A 19340-nucleotide genomic window follows, 5' to 3' on the forward strand; every position below is an offset into this window, starting at 1 on the left:
CTACCATTCATTGAATAGAGTTGTCAGCTCATCTAAAATGTCAAACATTCTAGCAACCTTTTATTCGATCAAGATGTGAATCCGCGTTGTCCCGTTTAGGCGAGAGTCAAGGCTATTCTATCTTATGAGCTTCCACCATTGTTTCATATTCTTGCAAGTCTTATACAGTCGCCACCATTAGGGTGGTCATAAACTATATAAAAAACTTACAAGATTACTTATCTTTCGAGATTAAACGGTGCTAACTTGCTAATGAACGTTCCTCCATTAGGGAGGATTACTCACTAAAACAATAGCTATGTAAAACCAACAATGGAGATCGAATATCCTTATAATAAAGCTCATTATTTTAATGAAGGGTTGTATTTTCTTCTAATATTTATTTTAATCAATTTATTTTAAATATATATTTATTTAATTAAAATTTCTAATTTAGAATAAAATATTCTATATATAAATTTTAATGTAATATTTATTGAAAAACCGTGTTTTTGCAAATGTCAGTTGTATATAAGAAAATATAAAAACTGTAATCGTTTGCAGCAGCAGAAAGTATTTCTGCTTCAGCAAAACAGAACAGGCAGAATATAAAATATTTGCAGAAAAATAAATAACTTGACACAAGAGATTTATACGTGGTATCAGTGTTCTCACGAACACTCCTAGTCCACGGGGCCACGCCCAGAGAATGAAATCAATTAATAAAGTATCAAAACTACAAAGACAATTGTCTAAAGAAGTTTAGACTCCCTCTAAAGTATTGCCGCAATCCTTTGTAATCCACTTTATGAATCTGACTTCTTGAAACACCTTCAAGCCCGAACTCCCTTCGTCTTTGAAGTGTGAGTGCTTACTCTCTCCCTAAGTAAGGCTTCAACAAGTCTTCTCCCGGAGACCAAGTGCTTACTTCCTCCCGAAGTAAGGCTTTATCAAGTCTTCTCCCGAAGACCAATCTCTTGTTCAGTCAAGTAGTTCTTCACAACCTCTAGGATAGAGTAAGAACAGAAATAGAACAACTAGAACCTAGATGAACAACTAGGCTCTCACAAAACAAAGAAACACTCTCTTCTCTCAAAAGATAAATGCAAAAAATGAATAATGGAAGAGGTAATTTGAATGACTGCTCTCTAGGCTCTATTTATAGAACATAAAAACCTTAGAGACAGTCACAAGATCGAATCTACAGCTGTACAAAAACTTTCCTAAGAAAACACGATCTGCAGCATCAGATTCGGATGCTGACGAAGCAGATCAGACTAGAAACGGGAAACTTGGTATAATCGGGTCCGATCCTCTATCAATGCTTGATTCCTGCCAAAAACAGATTAGATATTCTGATTGTATCAAGATACAATCGAAATCAATAAGGAAAAGACAATAATCAAAGTTTCCCTAAAAAAGACAACTTTCCAAAAGAGAATTGCTTCTCTTTTAAGAAGTTTCCAAACAAAGGAAAGTTCAGCTGAAAAATGAAACTTTCCTAACAAGGAAAAGAGCAACTACAAACCGACTAAACAAGGTAAGAAATCGGTTATGAATGCACAAGAATCTTACCATAAAAGAAAAAATTATTTTGTCAACCAACTTGCCAAAAAAGGACTTTACATTTATAAATTATACTTAGATGGATATGAAAATAATATGAATTATTTCCATCTTAGTAATAATTTCCATAAATATTTAGAAAATTATTCAATTCAAGTTGTTTCAAAATTAATTTAAATTAATTTACAACTCAATTTAATTTTCTATAAATATATATTGCATTTCGAAAATGCTTTAAAATAAAATAAAAATAAATCCTGGAAAATTACTCTAATTTTATGTTGGCCCAAAATTAATAAAAATTAATTTTCAACAAAAAATATAATTTTCCTATTTAATTAAATATCTAAGAAAAATTTTAAATATTTAAGTATCATGATAAAAAATCAACTTAAATATTAATTTTCTATTTAATCAAATACACTAGAAAAATACTTCAAGCAAAACAGATAATATCTATCTAGACTTTCATAGACTAATTAATCCAATTTCTAATTATAATATATTTTAGTTCATTTATTTTAATTAATCATTAAATGAAAAAATCAATGATTTAAGTTGGTCCAAAATTAAATAAATAATTTTCAACTTTAATCTATTTTTCAAATAAAATTCGAAATTTCTACATTAAAGAAATGTAATTTCAAAATTTTGGGAAATGATTAATAAAATAAAATAAAATATATTTTGAAAATTATTCAAACTTAAGTAATTTTGAAATAAGATTCCAAACTTAAAATAATTTTCAACTTTAATTAAATAACATGAACATAACAATATTTAAGTATCATGATTTAAAAATCAACTTAGATATTGAAATTTTCAATTTAATTAAATGTATTAAATTCAAGAAATAAATAATTAAGTAAAGAGGAAACTTAATTATTAATTCTAGTTTAATACTAGGAAAATATTCTAAACTTAGATTGTACCAAAATTATTCATGAGACAATTAATTTCACAATCAATGATATTTCCTTATTTAATATTAGAAATACTAATTAGTACTAGAAATAACTATCTAGAATATATCATGAACTAAGTGTTTTTCTAAAATTAACTTTAAAATATTACATGAAAAATAAATTTCATATATTTTAAAAGTTAATTATGTTGCTAATTCAATTTTAATTAGGTTAGACTAATATAATTAACCTAATACAATTATTTAAATAAGGCAAATGGGCATTCACAATTGGGGTAGTTCATGTGAGGGGGAGCTGAGTTCAGTATGTCGTACCCACTTCTATTGGCCCCCAACTCTCACACAAGGCCCAAAAGAGAGGAATTTAACCTTTAAATAAATAATTGTTATTCGTTGAATAAGCCCAAATCTAATTGGACCTAAATAAATTTCCTTATGTCAAAATTTATTTTAGCAACCTAGTCCATTTACTTAGTAAAAACTTAAATGGGCTTCCTATATGCATCTAAGCCCAAAAGCAAACATATAGGCTCACACAGGTCAAATGATTTGGATGGGCCCTATCATGTTACTAGGTTTACACAGATGAAAGAAGTACAAAATTTACCTGTTACAAATTATTTATAAGATCTATCGTCAATTGGACTATGATTAAAATCAGATCATTGGATCTGTAACCAAGTTAATCATAGCAATTTAGATCAGATAAATAATAGGTTTGTTAAAAAGTTTTTAGAATAAACAATATAAATTAAACAAACATTGTCCATGTAACAGATGTGAAATAAGATATTAATATAATTAAATTATTATTCTTAAACTAACCAAATAAAGGAAACTAATTTTTAAAATATCTAGGTTTATTTGAATCAAATTAAATTAAATATCTAATAAGATTAATGATTTGAAAGGAAAGAATCTTCAATATCACTTTCAGATCTTATAATTTAATAAAATAAACCAATTTTAAAATAGATTTGGTTAAATAATTATTATTTTAAGAATAAAATAATAAATGAATAATAATTACCATAACTATATGTCAAAATATCTCAAATTAAGCAATATTCAAATCTTACAAAAATATCTATGTTATTTAAATATTTAAGATATGATTTATAAATTTCTAATAAAGAAAAAAATGATATATATATATAGAAAAAAATATCATTTTTAAACTTATAATTTATAAATAATTAAATATTTAACAAAATAACAAATTTTGAATTTGAAAATATTATGGTAAGTATATCTATAAAAATATCTATGTTAACTTCAAATTTATTAATTATTTAATTTGTCATATAAGATAATTTTAATATAATATTTTAAATAAAAAGACAAAGTTATCTTTTAATTTAAAATATCTTAAATATCAAAATATCTAATCTTATAATTAAATAATAAATAAATATTAAAGAAGTTAACAAATTTTTAAATCTGACCATAATAGGAAATATTTAAAGTTCGAAAAATGAATTTTGGGAAACAATCCCATGAAAAAATTGGATTTTTGGGAAAAAATCCCAAAAATCGCAATTTTGGGAAAGTGGCTGCATGCAGCAGCCCAGGAGGCTGCCAACAGCCTCAAACGCTCGCGCAGCATGGGCACCCAGCCGAGAAACCTCGGCAGATGTAGGGTGCATGGGCGGCAAACGTGGGCGAATGCAGGATTTTCATGGGCGGACAGCAGGGTGCTCACGGGCGTGTCACGCGCGCGCGATTGAGCACCCATGCATACCCGAAATCTCGATTTTCCAAAATTCATAACTTTTTCAATTTTTATCGGAATCGAGTTCCGTAAAAAATAAAATTGCTTAATTTTTTTACAAGGAATCCAAATAAAATATTTTCAAAACTCGAAAAAATATTTTTCATGGAAAAAATACAGTACAACATCAACATTCATCAAACAACACATAAACCAACATGAAACCATCCAAATCAACACAAAAACATGCAAATCATCGTTTTAATTCATATTACATGAAAGTAAATCATTAACATGGCTCTGGTGCCAGTTGTTAGAAATTATTTTACCAGGATCTATTTACTATCATGTATGTTGATTAACATCCTAATATGAATTCTAAAACAATGAAAATAAACACATATAAAGTTAGAAAACCGTACAGTGGGTGCAGCGAAATATTATGACTCCTTCCGTTCAGATCTCTAGCCCTTGATTCCTTTCTGTAGCAGAGCATCACCAAGATCTGAACCTGGATCTTCTTTTCTCCTTCTTTGATGCAGAATTTCCATAGTCTTACATACTATGATTGAGGTACCACTTGATGTGTGTGGGCACTACTCATCTCACAAGGATTTCGAAATTTTTCTCTCTTTTTCTCTCTTAATTTCGTGGTCTTAAGCATACATAAGCATACAAGAGAAGAGAACAAGGGTTGCTTTATATAGGGAAAAGGGAGAGCACAACTTTCCAAATAAAACAGTTTCCTTAATTACTGTGTAATCAATTAACTGCCTTATTTAGTGTGATCCATCACTTTCCTATTGGGAAATTTGAATTTCCATGCTTAAATAACCCATATATTATTCCCCTAAACTAATACTATACATAATTAATTTTATATGACACTTTTTGTATTTTTCCCATAATACCCTCCCCACCTACATCTACCCACTCCAACCTTTTTCTCATCAATTCAACAAACAAAATCCCCACCCGAAAGCTTCCACAACCACCAAAAATTTTTTCTTCTCTTCACTCATCACTAAAAGCTACAACCTTCCACACTACAAGCTACCACACTAATCCACCACATTAGAAGCAAGAACACATACAAGCTCCATCAATGGGTAAGTAATTAATTTTTTTTTTTTTTCTAAATCTTGTTTGTTGTTGTCATATTTAATTAAGAATGTTGTGTTTGATGATTGATCTGTGGATTGTTGCTGTTATTTTGCTATTTTTCTGTTATAATTTTTGCTGCATGTGAAAACTAGGATTTTGCTGTTTTTCTGCATTTTTTTTCGTCGGGTCCGATGGGGCCCGATGCTGGCCCGATGGGTGGCCCGATGTGGGAAAAATTTGTTGACAGGGGTGATGACCCGATGGGTCCGATGGTCCATCACTGGGTCCGATGGTCGGACCCTCCTCGGGTCCGATGTTTTTTTCTTAATTTTTTTTTATTTTTTGGAACACGGGTCCGATGGTCCCCCATAGGGATCCGATGGTCAGACCATCGGACCCATCGGCCCAATTTATTTTTTTTTTGAATTTTTTATTTATTTTTTTAATTTTTTAATATAAGGTCCGATCCTTGTGGGGTCCGATGGTCGGACCATCGGACCCATCGGCCCAATTTATTTTTTTTTGAATTTTTTATTTTTTTTTGAATTTTTTAATATAAGGTCCGATCCTTGTGGGGTCCGATGGTCGGACCAATCGGACCCTACAGGATTTTTTTTATTTTTTTAATCTATTATTATTAATTTATTTTATATTGATTTATTATTTGTGTTATTAGTTATTTTTTTATTAATCATTATTAGTTATTAATTATTATTTTAGTTAATGTTTTAAAAATTATTATTTTTTTTAGTTATTTTATTAACTATAAATTATGAATTATTATTAATTATTATTTATTTTTTTAATCTATTATTATTTTTTATTTATTATTATTAATTATTATTTTTTTAATCTATTATGAATTATTATTAATTATTGTTTATTTTTTTAATGTATTATTATTTTTTATTTATTATTATTAATTTATTTTATATTGATTTATTATTTGTGTTATTAGTTTTTTTTATTAATCATTATTAGTTATTAATTATTATTTTAGTTAATGTTTTAAGAATTATTTTTTTTTAGTTATTTTATTAACTATAAATTATGAATTATTATTAATTATTGTTTATTTTTTATGGTTTGAGTAATAATTATTAATTATATTTTATTATCAATTAATAATTATTTTTTAATTATTAAATTTTTTTTATTATGAATTATTAATTATTGTTTTATTATGAATTATGAATTATTATGAATTATTATTTTATTATCAATTAATTATTATTGTTTTGTTATTAATGATTAATTAAGATTTTTTTTCGGTGAGATTTTTGTTGTAAATTATAACTGTGTTTTTTTAAATATATGTGACAGGTTCAACTGTTAATGCGTGTGTTATGTATAATGGTGTTTGGGAGTTTGATGGTAGAGATTGGGTTTATAAACGGGGCGACAATTTGACATTTGACATTGATCCAAACCTCAGCTACTCAGGTTTGGTTGATGTTTTGTACGAAGAACTGGATGTCGACAAAGTGGAGTATGACTTGAAATTGGAAGTACATTACAAGTATAAGAAAGGCTTTGAGTATCGCCCTGAAGTTATTGGAAATGATAAGCGTGCAAGGTACTTTTTATCTACACTTGCGAAGAAGCCAGATGAATTTACTCCTTTGTTTGTGACTTTGTTAAAGAAGAATGTTTGCGTCGATCCTAGTCCCACACCAAGTTTTGTTAAGGATAATCGTAGCGAGGTTGGGAGTTTTGTTGGTCCAGAAACAAATCCAGAGGTGTTGGTTGCAGATGTATTACCTGAATTAAACAATATGATGCCGAGTGCTGATATTGTAGCACAAATGCCGTTCATCGATGGTTTTTTTAATGGTCCGGACCACGAATGTTATGTTGAGGGCAATGATGGCGTAAGAGACGACTAAGGTACAGAGGCCCCTGCTGCTGTACCTTTGAACTTGACTCCACTATCGTACCAAATACCACCGAGGCCACCGACACGGAAAAGAATGCCTCGTAGAGAAAATTGTCAAACACCTGGTACTAGTAGTAGTCGTCCATGTGAAACCAGTCATGCTAGAGGAACTACTGACAGTACAGGTCCTAATAATGGTAGAGAGACCAATGATATTAGTGGTCCTACTGATGCTCGAGGTACCAATGTGACTGGATGGAGCGATCCATTTTCTTCTTCGACAAGTTACGGTAAATTCAAGGAGAAAATGTATACAAGAGAAGACATCGAGGATCATAGTCATTATATATCTACGGGTGGCACACCAGGCGGGGAGTTACATGTGGGAAAGTTTTTTAGAGACAAAGAGCATTTAAAGATGGTTGTTGGCCTGTATGCAATGAAGAAAGGGTTTGACTACTACGTTAGGAAGTCCGGTACTGATATTTGGTACGTCACATGTAAGGATACAGATTGTGGGTGGAGATTAAGAGCGAAGAAGAACGTACTTTCTAACATGTTTGAGGTGAGTACATTTCATAATGTACATACATGTTCCCTTGATCTTCGAGGAAAAGATAACCGTCAAGCATCACCTGTAATAGTTGCCCATCTAATTAAGGATAAGTTCACAACTGACGGCTCGGATCAGTTGCCCTCTGATATAAGAAAAAGTATGCACAAGGATTACGGGATCCAAATGAGTTACGAAAAGGCATGTAGGTGCAGAGAGAAGGCAATACACCTGTCTCGGGGTACACCTGAAGATTCGTACTCTTTATTACCTAGTTACTTGCACATGCTACAGTTGCGGAATCCAGGTACCATCACGGATTTTGTGGTAGAAGATGGTCGCTTCAAGTATTGTTTCTTCTCTCTGGGTCCTTCTATTCGGGGGTTTAAGTTTTGTCGACCTGTTATATGCGTTGATGGGTCTTTCTTGAAGACTAGGTATGGTGGGCAAATGTTGTGTGCAGTGGCTTTGGATGCAGGGAGTCATATCTTTCCGATAGCTTTTGCTATAGTTGACAGTGAAAACCACAATTCCTGGACCTATTTTATGAGAAAATTGAAAGAAACGATTAGTGATGTTGAGAACTTAGCTTTTGTTTCGGATAGGCATCAAAGCATTGTTCGTGCTTTGGGTATCGTGTTCCCTGATGCACACCACGGTGCATGCTACCACCACATTATTATGAACGTCAACCACAAGTTCAAGACTGACGTCTTCACGAATCACATTTACACGTGTGCGTACACGTATTCAAGATCAGAGTTTCACAGAGAATTTGAGAACATTCGGGCCATGAATCCAGCGGTTGCAAAATATCTTGAGGAAATCGGATTTGAAAAATGGGTCCGGTCGTACTTTCCAGGGGTACGTTACAATGTAATGACGAGCAACTGGGCTGAGAGCTTCAACAACACAACTAAGGATGCAAGAGGCTTCCCGATCACTGCTGCTGTAGCATTCCTGAGGTCCAAAGTCGAGAAGTGGTTTGCTTCACGAAAAGAAAAAGCTGACAAGTGGACGAAACCCCTAGCACCAGAAATGGAGGAGGACTTGACATTGCATTTTGAAAAAGGTCGGTATTTGAACGTTGACTCATGCGGGCCTTACACGTTGCAGGTTCACCCTGGAGGAACAGTTATGACCGGTGGCGTAGTGGACTTGCAGGAACATACTTGCACTTGCGGCTTGTTCCAGTGCATGAAGTTTCCTTGTCCTCATGCATGTGCTGCATCTCAGGAGCGAAGTATTAGCGCGTACACACTATGCTCGCCATATTACACAACTGAATATTGGAGGAGGACATATGAAGGAACAATTATGCCAGTTGGTGACGAGGATGATTGGGAATTGCCTAATGACATCAAGAACATGAGAGTTGGAGTGCCTGTTGAGAAGCAACCAGTAGGGCGACCCAAGAAGCAAAAGGTTAGAAGAATTAAGAACAACTGAACTGCTTGTAACGGTGAAAGGATTATCAAATCGCGAAATTGTAGCATGTGCGGTGCCAAGGGGCACAACAGAAGCACTTGCAACTACCGAGGTTAAAAATGTTATTTTAGTTTATTTGTATCGTGATGGGTTGGACTATTATGTATTGTTATTGAATTAATGTTGGACTATTTTAAACATTAGAATTTGTGATATTTTATGTTTACATAATTATTATAATTTGTTGCACGAAAGAAAGGCGTAAAATTTGTATGAACTCTTGAAAAAACATAAACATACCAATAAAAAAAAACCATTTACATTGTTATCTTAATAAATACCAAATAAAAAAAACATTTGTTCATGCTAAATTCTGGTAAAACAAATCTACACACCACCGCTCTCTAAATTTCTTCATATTCTCATCGTGCACATTATCAAACGTAGTCTCCAGCATACTATGCTCGATGTGCTCTATCACGTACATCCCGCAGTTACCGCTGTATGAGACAATAAAAAGTAAATGAATAAAAGTGTGCAAATTAAATTCAAGTTAAATAACAAAAAAATCAATTGTAATTAAGTTACCTTGTCTTTGTCTGTGGAACAACGGCCCGATCCATGACTTTTGAAGTGAAATTTCTGACCTGGCTCTGTGAGGCGGTAAGTTGAGGCAAGAGGATCATGTCATGACTCTCGAATAGGCCAGCCTGCAGCAGCAAATTTGGTAGTAATTTTTCCCACATTGCCAGGTGACGGTTCAATTCGTTCGGGGAAATCGATCCGAGGCTGGAGTCAAATATGTTCAACAACCAATGATCCAGATCTATCTCTAATGCCACCCAATGCTTTGCTCCATCGAAGTAGAGGGCCATATATATTCTCTCCTTGTTCTTCCAACTGGCCAAGAATTGACTTTCATCCCCTCGAATCAAATCTAATATGCTCTCGTCCCACTGATAGTTAGCCTGGTCATCACCCGCAGCTTCCCACCGAGCAATAACTCCTGCTGGGAAAATACACGGCATTATGACACATCTATTCGGGTAGGACTCGGGATAAAAGTGTTGCCGCCTCCTCATCAAATGGAATGCCGCATCCAAATGCTAAAACATGAAAATTAAATATGTCAGAGTTAAATAAAAAAGAGTTAGATAAAGTCTTTAAAAGCAAAAGCAGTAAAAAAGTCTTAAAAACTTACATCGTTCCCAAGCCAAAATTTCGGAGTATGCAGTTCGAGGAACCAAGACGAATGGTATCGACCGGTGAAGCACTCTCTCGGGTAATTGTTCCCAATCTGGCCGAGTACCCAATTGTGAAAAGTCTTGAGCAGCTTCCGATCAACCACTCTAAGTGGGTCCGCATTCACGAGTGTCGAAGTAGCCCTAGCCTTCTTCTTCATTTCAGTGTACTCAGCGAACCACCTAGGCCCCCTTCTCTTCCTCCGGTTCTCCATGACTTCTGGAGCTGTCTCTAACACCTGCACCTCAGAATCCTGAGTATCCCCGATGCTGGTGATATTCGTCTTCTCAGGTGTACAGAACATGTCATCATCATCCGGTTGGTAATCATTTGGGAGAATGAAGTCATCTTCCGGTGTCCGAGCCTCCTCTTCCGGTTGTGGCTGTGGCTGTGGCTGTGGCTGTGAATCTGCTGCCGGCCTTCCAGGATCTTGCAGGAGTGTCATTATAGTCTTCAACTGATCCATAATCGCTGTTTGTCCTCTTAGCAGAGCGGCCTGCCCCCTCTCCACAGTCTCCAACCTTGCCAAAATGGCAGGGTATACTGGATCGCGAGCCTCCGAGGTGCTGGGAATGGAAGCTGACGGGGGAACAGGAGGACCCTGTGACGCTGCAAGTGGGTCAACACCAGACCCATCAGGAACTGAAGCTGCAGATGGGTCAACACCAGACCCATCAGGAACTGAAGCTGGAGATGGGTCAACACCAGACCCATCTGGAACTGCGGGCGGTGCACGTGGAGGAGACGGTGGAGGTGGTGTAGAGTCTTTAAATATTCGGGCTGCCTCCGCTCGTTCTTCCAATGTGGAGGCAAGCTTTTCGGCCTGGCTTCGCAAAGCATCCTGTGTTGGTTGCCCATCCTCACCCAACACAAGTTCCTCCAAGTCAACAAATAACGGAGGCTGACCCCTGGTTATGTAACTCACAAACTCAATCTCGTTCGGCCGAGGACATAACACGGAGTACACTCTCAACTGAAAAATATAACAAATATATTAATATAATATATGGAAATTAACATGAATTTAAAATAAAGCGTAACAAACTTACATTTTTAGCAAATAATCTGGTCACTTCATCCTTCCCGAGTGTAGTTTTCGGCTTACTCTCCCAGTTGACCATTCTCGGAAAGCCATGCGACCTCCTCACTGCATACTCGTTGCCCAGCTGTAATATGGCCTCGTATGCCCAATACTGCAACGCTGCAGCATAGCCGTAGGCTGAGTATTTTGCCTCCTTCTGAGTTACTCCCTTCTCAATCTTTTTCAACATCTTATTCTTCACATCCAAGTAATCCTTGTTACAACTTTCCATCAGCTTGGTGTAAGAAATCTTTCCCCAGGGATACTCGTAGAAGAATGGAAGGTTATCAACCATTCTTATCACAAAAGGAGGAACGACAGTCTTCTCCTCCTTACCAGTGAGGACGCCCATAACAAACAAGGCCATCCCCAACTTGTAAACATCATCAGCTTCTGTGCAGCTCTCAAAAACTCTGCGCAGTTGGCCGAAGGTGATCGAAGCACTACCGTTGAAATATTCCTGAATCAACCGGTCAGAGCTTCCATTTTGTTTGATGTCTTCCTCAGTAGGGCCGGGCAATAAGTTTAACCCGGTGACCAAGCCGAACTCCACCCTCCCAAATCTACATCTCTTCCTTCCCACATAGAAATGCACCTCGTCCGGCTTGTCAGATTTTATTTTGTGAAGCATCAACTGATGAAAAAATGCTCCAGAAAATTGTATGGGCGCTCTCTCGAAAAACTGTTTGAAAGGGGATTCCCTCACCCTGTCCAATAGGTTAAATTCTTCAAATTTAGCCTTAATCTTCGGGTAGTAGTAACTACCCCCGCGCCATGTGACACGGCCAGTGTAATGGTCCGACACTGGAATTATAAGATGTGCACTTCCTTGAAAAAAAAACCAACAACGATAATTAATAATTAATAATACAAAAATACAATTAGTAATATACTTACATAACCTATGTGGGAATAAAACATAATTAATAACCAACAACGATAAATAATTAATAATAAAACATAACCAATAATGAATAAAACAATAAAAAATAAAACAATAATTCATAATTAATAATTAATAATTAAACAATAATCAATAAAACAATAAAAATTAAAAAAAAATAATCAATAATTTATACTAAAACAATAATACATAAGTAATAAAATAATAAAAGATAAAACAATAATTAATAATTAATAAAACAATAATTAATTATTAAAAAAACAATAAAAAATAAAACAATAATTAAAAATTATTAAAACAATAAAAAATAATACAATAATTAATAATAAAACAATAATTAATAAAAAACCAATAATTAATAAAACAATAAAAAAACAATAATATAACAATAATTAATAATTAATAAAACAATAAAAATTAATACAATAATTAATCATTAATAATAAAACAATAATCAATAAATAATAAAATTAATAAGACAATAAAAATTAATACAAAAGTTAATAATTAATAATAAAACAATAATTAATAAATAATACAAATTTATAAGACAATAAAAATTAATACAAAAGTTAATAATTAATAATAAAACAATAATTAATAAATAATACAAATTTATAATTAATAATTAATAATTAGTAAAATATTAATAAATAATAACACAATACAAATTAATACAATAATTAATAATTAATAATAAAATGTTAATTAATAATTAATAAAAATTAATAATTAATAACTAATAATTAGTAAAAAATAATAAATAATAACACAATACAAATTAATACAATAATTAATAATAAAACATTAATTAATAATTAATAAAAATACAATAATTAATAAAACAATAAAAATTAATACAAAAATTAATAATTAATAATAAAACAATAATTAATAAATAATATAAAACAATTATTAATCAAAAAAAAAAATAAAACAATCACTAAATACTTATTAATAATTAATACTAAAACAATAATTACTAATTAATACTAAAACAATAATTAATAAAACAATAAAAATTAAAACAATAATTAATAATTAATAATAAATTAAAAATTATTACTTACCAATAATTAATTAAAAAATACTTATTAAGTCATTAAAAATAAATTAATACCTAAAACAATCACTAAATAATATAATAATAAATTAATACCTAAAACAATTACTAAATCATTAATATTAAAAAAAAAAAAAATATCGGGTCCGATTGGTCCGATTGGCCCGATTGGGTACCTATCGGACCCATCGGTCCAATCGGAGCCATCGGTCCAATCTCCCTGCCCATACAGCACAACAGTCCGAGCCCCAACATCGGACCCATACTCGGACACCCAATCGGACCCGACCCCAATGGGACCATCGGACCCATACTCGGACCCCAATCGGACCATCGGACCGATGGCACACCATCGGGCCGGCCTTCTTCCCCAGATCCGAAGGCCATTTTTCTGTCGGAATCTGAACCCCATCTTCACAGTCGGAATCCGAATCCCATTTTCACAATAAAACCTAAATCTAACCAATAATATCTCACAAACAATCTCAAACAAAATTAATCTTTAAATCCTTTCTAAAAAAACAAAAAAAAAAACCATACCTTTGACATTGTCGATGTTGGGAGTTCGTCGAAGGTCGGGGTTGCGAGGGTTCGGGTTGTGTTGGTCGACTGTGTTCCCTGGTCGTTTGGGTGTCACAGGTCCGGCGAGCGAGCGACTGTGTGGGTTTGGTGTGGGAAATCGGCTGAGAGAGACGAAGAGAGAGGAAGAGAGAGGCTGATTACAAATGAGAGGGGTAGTTTAGGAAAATTGATAAAATGGTCATATATTACCAATTTTAATAACTTTGCATTTAGGGGATAAATTTTTAGGTTATGTAAGTACAGGAATTCAAATTTCCCTTCCTATTTTTGTTAGGCTTTGATTAGCAATACCATGGCAATTAAAATTGAAAATAATAATTGGAAAAATCACAAAGAGGTGGCCGGCCATAGAGTTTCATGGGCCTCACTTGGATTTTGCAGTTTCCTCAATTTTATTTCTATTTCTCCAAAAATGCCATTTTTCTAAATCTAATCATTTAAATGCCAAAACTAATTATTTAATAACTAAAATAGATTATTAAATAATATTGTCATTTAAAATAATTATTAATTAGATATACAAAGTCTCTTAATTAATAATTAAACCTAGAAACCCTTTTATTTACGATTTCATCCTTACTTAGTGAGAATTCATAAAGTAGACATAGTCTAACTTTTAGAATTATAATTGATTAATTAAAATCAATTAACTGAGTCTTACAAGCAGTATGGTCTCAACTAGTATGGGGACCATGGGTCTATATAGCCGAGCTTCCAATAAGTCGAACTGAATTTACCAAGTAAATTCCCTAACTTATTAATTCCTCATTGAATCCACACTTAGAACTTGGAATTGCACTCTCAGTCATATAGAACGCTCTATATGTTCCAGGATATAGACACGTCATTAGTTATCCATTGTTATAACCCTAATGTGATAAATGATCCTCTATATAGATGATCTACATTGAAAAGGCACTACTGTTACCGCTACACCTTCAATGTATTTTATCCTTAAAACACTTAACCCTGTATAAATGATATTTTAGCTAAGTGAAATGAGATCTCCACCATTTATCTTCGTTTGGTTAAGCTCAAAGAAATCATCCTTTACTTTCTATTCGCCAGATTGAAGGTATAGATTCCATATTTATGTTAGCGCTCCCACTCAATTGCACTACCATGTTCCCAAAATGTACGTATCACCCTGACACAAAAGTAGGCTTAACTAACAAATCAAAGAACACAAATAACACTCTTGAGATTGAACCTAACCATATCAGGATTAAGATCATTTGATCTAGGATCAACAGGTGATATTGAATTGAATAGATATTACGGTAAGTTTTAATATATCTAATCAAAGTTCAATATCGGTCCCTTCCAATGTATACTCCATACATCCGATACTGGTAAACTTTGCCAATGTCCTGGAAAGGACATAACACTTTTCCAAGGTGTAAGAATACCTATCGTTGATTATACCATGTCAGTCTAAATTCAGTGTTCTAACAAATCAGGGAATAAACTTTTGAACATATAATAAAGATTATATTCCACTGTGCTGACAACACTATAATCTTTAACCAACTCATATGTTCTGGACTTAAAAAGAATTCATACATTATATACATATAATCATGAAATAAATCATGTGCACCATGCAACATAAAATGTTATTTCTGATCTTTATTAATAAGTAAATCTGATTATATGAAATGAGTTTTATTTAGGGCATAAAACCCAACAAGCTTTCGTTTAGGCCTTTGAGAAATTGTAGGACTTGATCATGGTTTAGATGATCATGGTTTTGAGCTGCTGCAGCACAAGTGCAGGGTAATCGTGGGAGAAGTTGATTGATTTCGTCCCAAATTGCTGTGAGTTTAGTGAAATAAGAGCTCACGGAATCATCACCTTGATGGAGATATGTCAAGGTTTCATTGAGTTCAAAGATCCTTGGGCCATTTCCTTGATTACACCGGTTGTGGAGGACATTCCACATCTCGGCAGCAATATCCAAATACATGACACTACTTTTTATTTCAGGAGATACAGAATGTAGGATCCAAGACATAACCATTTGGTTACATCTAAGCCAAGAACCATTGAGAGGATCATTAGAAGAAGGTTTAGGAATTGTACCTTCAAGAAATGGTGTCTTGTTGCGAGCTCCAATTGAAATCATGAAGTCACGGCACCAAGGTTGAAAGTTTCGATCGGTGAGGATGGGAGTGGCAAGAACCATGCCTGGATGATCAGCATTACTCAGGTAATATGGGCTGTGAATATCCTCATATGCAGGTCGATTGATTAGAGGTTGCTGTTGAGGTAGAGGAGCTGGATTGTTGTTGATTTCAGCAGAAGTATGAGATGGGGGAAGGATCGATTTGAGCAAGAGCATCATCCACGGGATCAGTGGGTGTAGCAGAGAAAGTGGCTCTCGTCCTCGCCATTGTTGAGAGTTGGAAAAGCTTGGAAAAAGCTTGGGAATTAGTTTTCTTCTGATACCATATTAGAACAGAGAAACAGAGAAAATGAAAGTATTTCTTTATTGAATTGTGTTAAAATGAATACAAGGAAAGAGTTGTTGTTTATATAGGCAGCAAAATGAACTAAACAATATCCCAACTGACTAACTGACCTAACTGAATTTAACTAACAGAATAACAGAACAAAACAGTTTAAATACAAACAGTTTAGTATTATCAGCTGAGCTTTACACCAAAGATGTTCACTTTCTCATGGAGCTTATTCAGGTTGATGTTTAATAGATTAAAGCAATATTTTTTAGTTCTGAGTTTATTTGTTAGAAATGGAGATTAATAAATGTTTGTTTTTTTTGGGTAGAATGCTGAAGATAATGAGTACGAAGAGAGTGTTGAGCCAACTCTTGAGTTTTTTTAACAAAGGAAGACATAACTGAGACTGGTGCACCGGCCACCCTCTTGATTTTCAACAATGAAATTGGTTTTTCAAAGAAGAACATGGATTCTCTTTGTAGTATAGGCCGTTCTACCAAAAAGGGAAAGAGACAACAAGGCTTTATTGGAGAAAAAGGTAAATAGAAAAGCTTAAGTTTTTCTTTCATTTCATTCCACATAACTTTTTTTTTACTCAAATGTGTTTTTTTGATACTCTTTAAAAGAAAAGCTTAAGTTTTTCTTATCATTCCATATAACTTTTTTTTTTTTTCACTCAGATAGGATTTTTGGATACTCTTTAAATGAAAAGCTTAAAATTTCTTATCATTTTTACTCAGATGGGGTTTTTGTATACTCTTACTCTTTATAAAGGAGAAAGCTCAAGTTTTTCTTATCATTTCTTTCCATATAACTTGTTTTTGTTGTTTACTCAGATGGGGTTTTTTGGTTACTCTTTAAAAAGAAAAAAGTTCTATATTATGAGTGTTTGGTGAAAGTTGGATTCTTTTATTTTGTTAAAGAGATTTCTGTTACCAAAAATGCAGGAATTGGATTCAAAAGTGTCTTCCTTGTGAGCCAGCAACCACATATATTTAGCAATGGTTACCAAGTGAGATTCAGGGAAGAGCCAAACTCAAATTGTGGTATTGGTTATATAGTGCCTGAATGGGTTACCAAAAAGCCTTATCTTGAAGATATTGTTAATATATATGGTTCAAACAAAGAGTTGCCAAATACCATATTTATACTTCCCTTGAAACCAGAGAAGGTAGAAGCTGTCAAAACACAGCTCTCAGAGCTACATCCAGAGATTTTGCTATTCTTATCCAAGGTTAAGCGACTATATGTTTGCAAGGATGACCGTGATTCTATTGGAAATGACAATGTCTCCATTGTTTCTATAGCCAGTGAGACTAGTTGTGTGGATTTGAGTAGTGAAGGAGCTGATTCTCGTGTGGTTCAGCTCTCAGTCAAAGAGAAAACTTGTGATGCTGAGGAGACTTGCAGCTATTTCATGTGGAGACAGGTGTTTTCGGTGAAGACTGAGAACAGAGTCAGTTCAAGGCTAGATTTTGATCAATGGACTGTAACTCTTGGTTTCCCATTTGGGAATAGATTGAGATCAAGAGGAACTTCTTCTATTGGTGTCTTTACATTCTTGCCTACAGCTATGGTCACAAACTTTCCCTTTGTTATTCAAGCTGATTTTATACTTGCTTCTTCTCGGGAGTCCATACTTTTGGACAATTTATGGAACTTGGGTATTTTGGAATGTGTCCCAACCACATTTTTGAATGCTTTTCAGGCTTGTGTAAAGTCAGATTCCCTGTTCTCTTCAATGGCACAAGTGTTTGAGCTTTTGCCTGCTTATGCTTCATCATACCCGGAACTAAACAAAGTAAGAGATAGCATTAAAAACAGATTGGAGAGTTTGAAGATTGTGCCATATGAGATGTACAATGGTAAGAAGTATTTAACTGAGCCTAAACAGGTTGTTAGAATTCTACCAAGCTTTCGTCTCCTCTTGTCTAAATCTGTGAAGGAAGGGGCTTCCTTGGATGGTATGCATAGATATCAAAAGGTTTTGAACTCGTTGTTGGACCTTGAAAATTATGCTCCAATTCTGGACTTTCTTGGCTTGGCATACGCAATTCCAGGTTGGTATGGATCTTGCATACAATTATGTAATCTTGTTACACAAGGCTCGACAGAGGTTTACATGGAGGTACTAAGTTTTCTTGCTGAGAATGAAAGAATTTTGTCTTCCATGTATATTCAGCATATACCACTTGTGAGGTATACTGATCAGAAAGGGAATGTGAAACTGTGTTCCATTTACCAAACCACAAAAGAAGTTACAGTTAGGTATGCTTTAGAGCCAGAGATTCACATGTGGTTGAGAATGTGCAGCATGGAGTTTGATTGTTTTAACAATGTATATTTTTTGCCAAATGACACTCAGAAGTCTCTTGTAAGGCATGAAATTTCCAAGAATCAGCCAATGGTTATCAAACATTGTTCAAGTTAAGCCATTATTGGCTTGTGATTATGCTTGCATGCTATACAAATATGTAGCAGCAGAGAAGAATGTTTTGACAATTCTTGTTGCCCATTTCCTCTATCAAGCCCACAAGAAAAAATTCATTGAAGATAGTAAACTTTATGATATTTGTTCGAAGATTCCCATCATTGACTGTTGTGGTATCAGTTATAGTGATCCTGCTACTGTGAAAAAATACGCTAGACGTGCGCAATTAGGTGAAATTTTTGAATTAGATCGTGCTACTTTGAAATCCGATGGTGTTTTTCGTAGCAGTCCGAGGGGTTGGTTTACTTTTGGACATGCTTCGTTTGCTCTGCTCTTCTTCTTCGGGCACATTTGGCATGGTGCTAGAACTTTGTTCAGGGATGTTTTTGCTGGTATTGACCCTGCATTTGGATGCTCAAGTAGAATTTGGAGCATT

At 33.8% G+C, this 19340-nt stretch overlaps 1 protein-coding gene and 1 pseudogene across 1 annotated transcript; one reads left to right on the forward strand and one right to left on the reverse strand.

Annotated features, from left to right (window-relative positions):
* LOC115704403 (uncharacterized) overlaps nt 1-19340 on the forward strand; it is a 40880-nt pseudogene that overhangs the window by 18189 nt on the left and 3351 nt on the right.
* On the reverse strand, nt 9423-10850 carry LOC133033616 (uncharacterized). The gene is made up of 3 exons (XM_061108587.1): nt 10344-10850; nt 9731-10248; nt 9423-9642 (listed from the first exon to the last, which is right to left on the reverse strand). Exons 1-3 carry the CDS (start codon nt 10848-10850, stop codon nt 9504-9506), a joined length of 1164 nt encoding a protein of 387 aa, XP_060964570.1. The 3' UTR covers nt 9423-9503.

This window comes from Cannabis sativa, chromosome 1 (genome assembly GCF_029168945.1).
Source record: "Cannabis sativa cultivar Pink pepper isolate KNU-18-1 chromosome 1, ASM2916894v1, whole genome shotgun sequence".
Classification (NCBI taxonomy): domain Eukaryota; kingdom Viridiplantae; phylum Streptophyta; class Magnoliopsida; order Rosales; family Cannabaceae; genus Cannabis; species Cannabis sativa.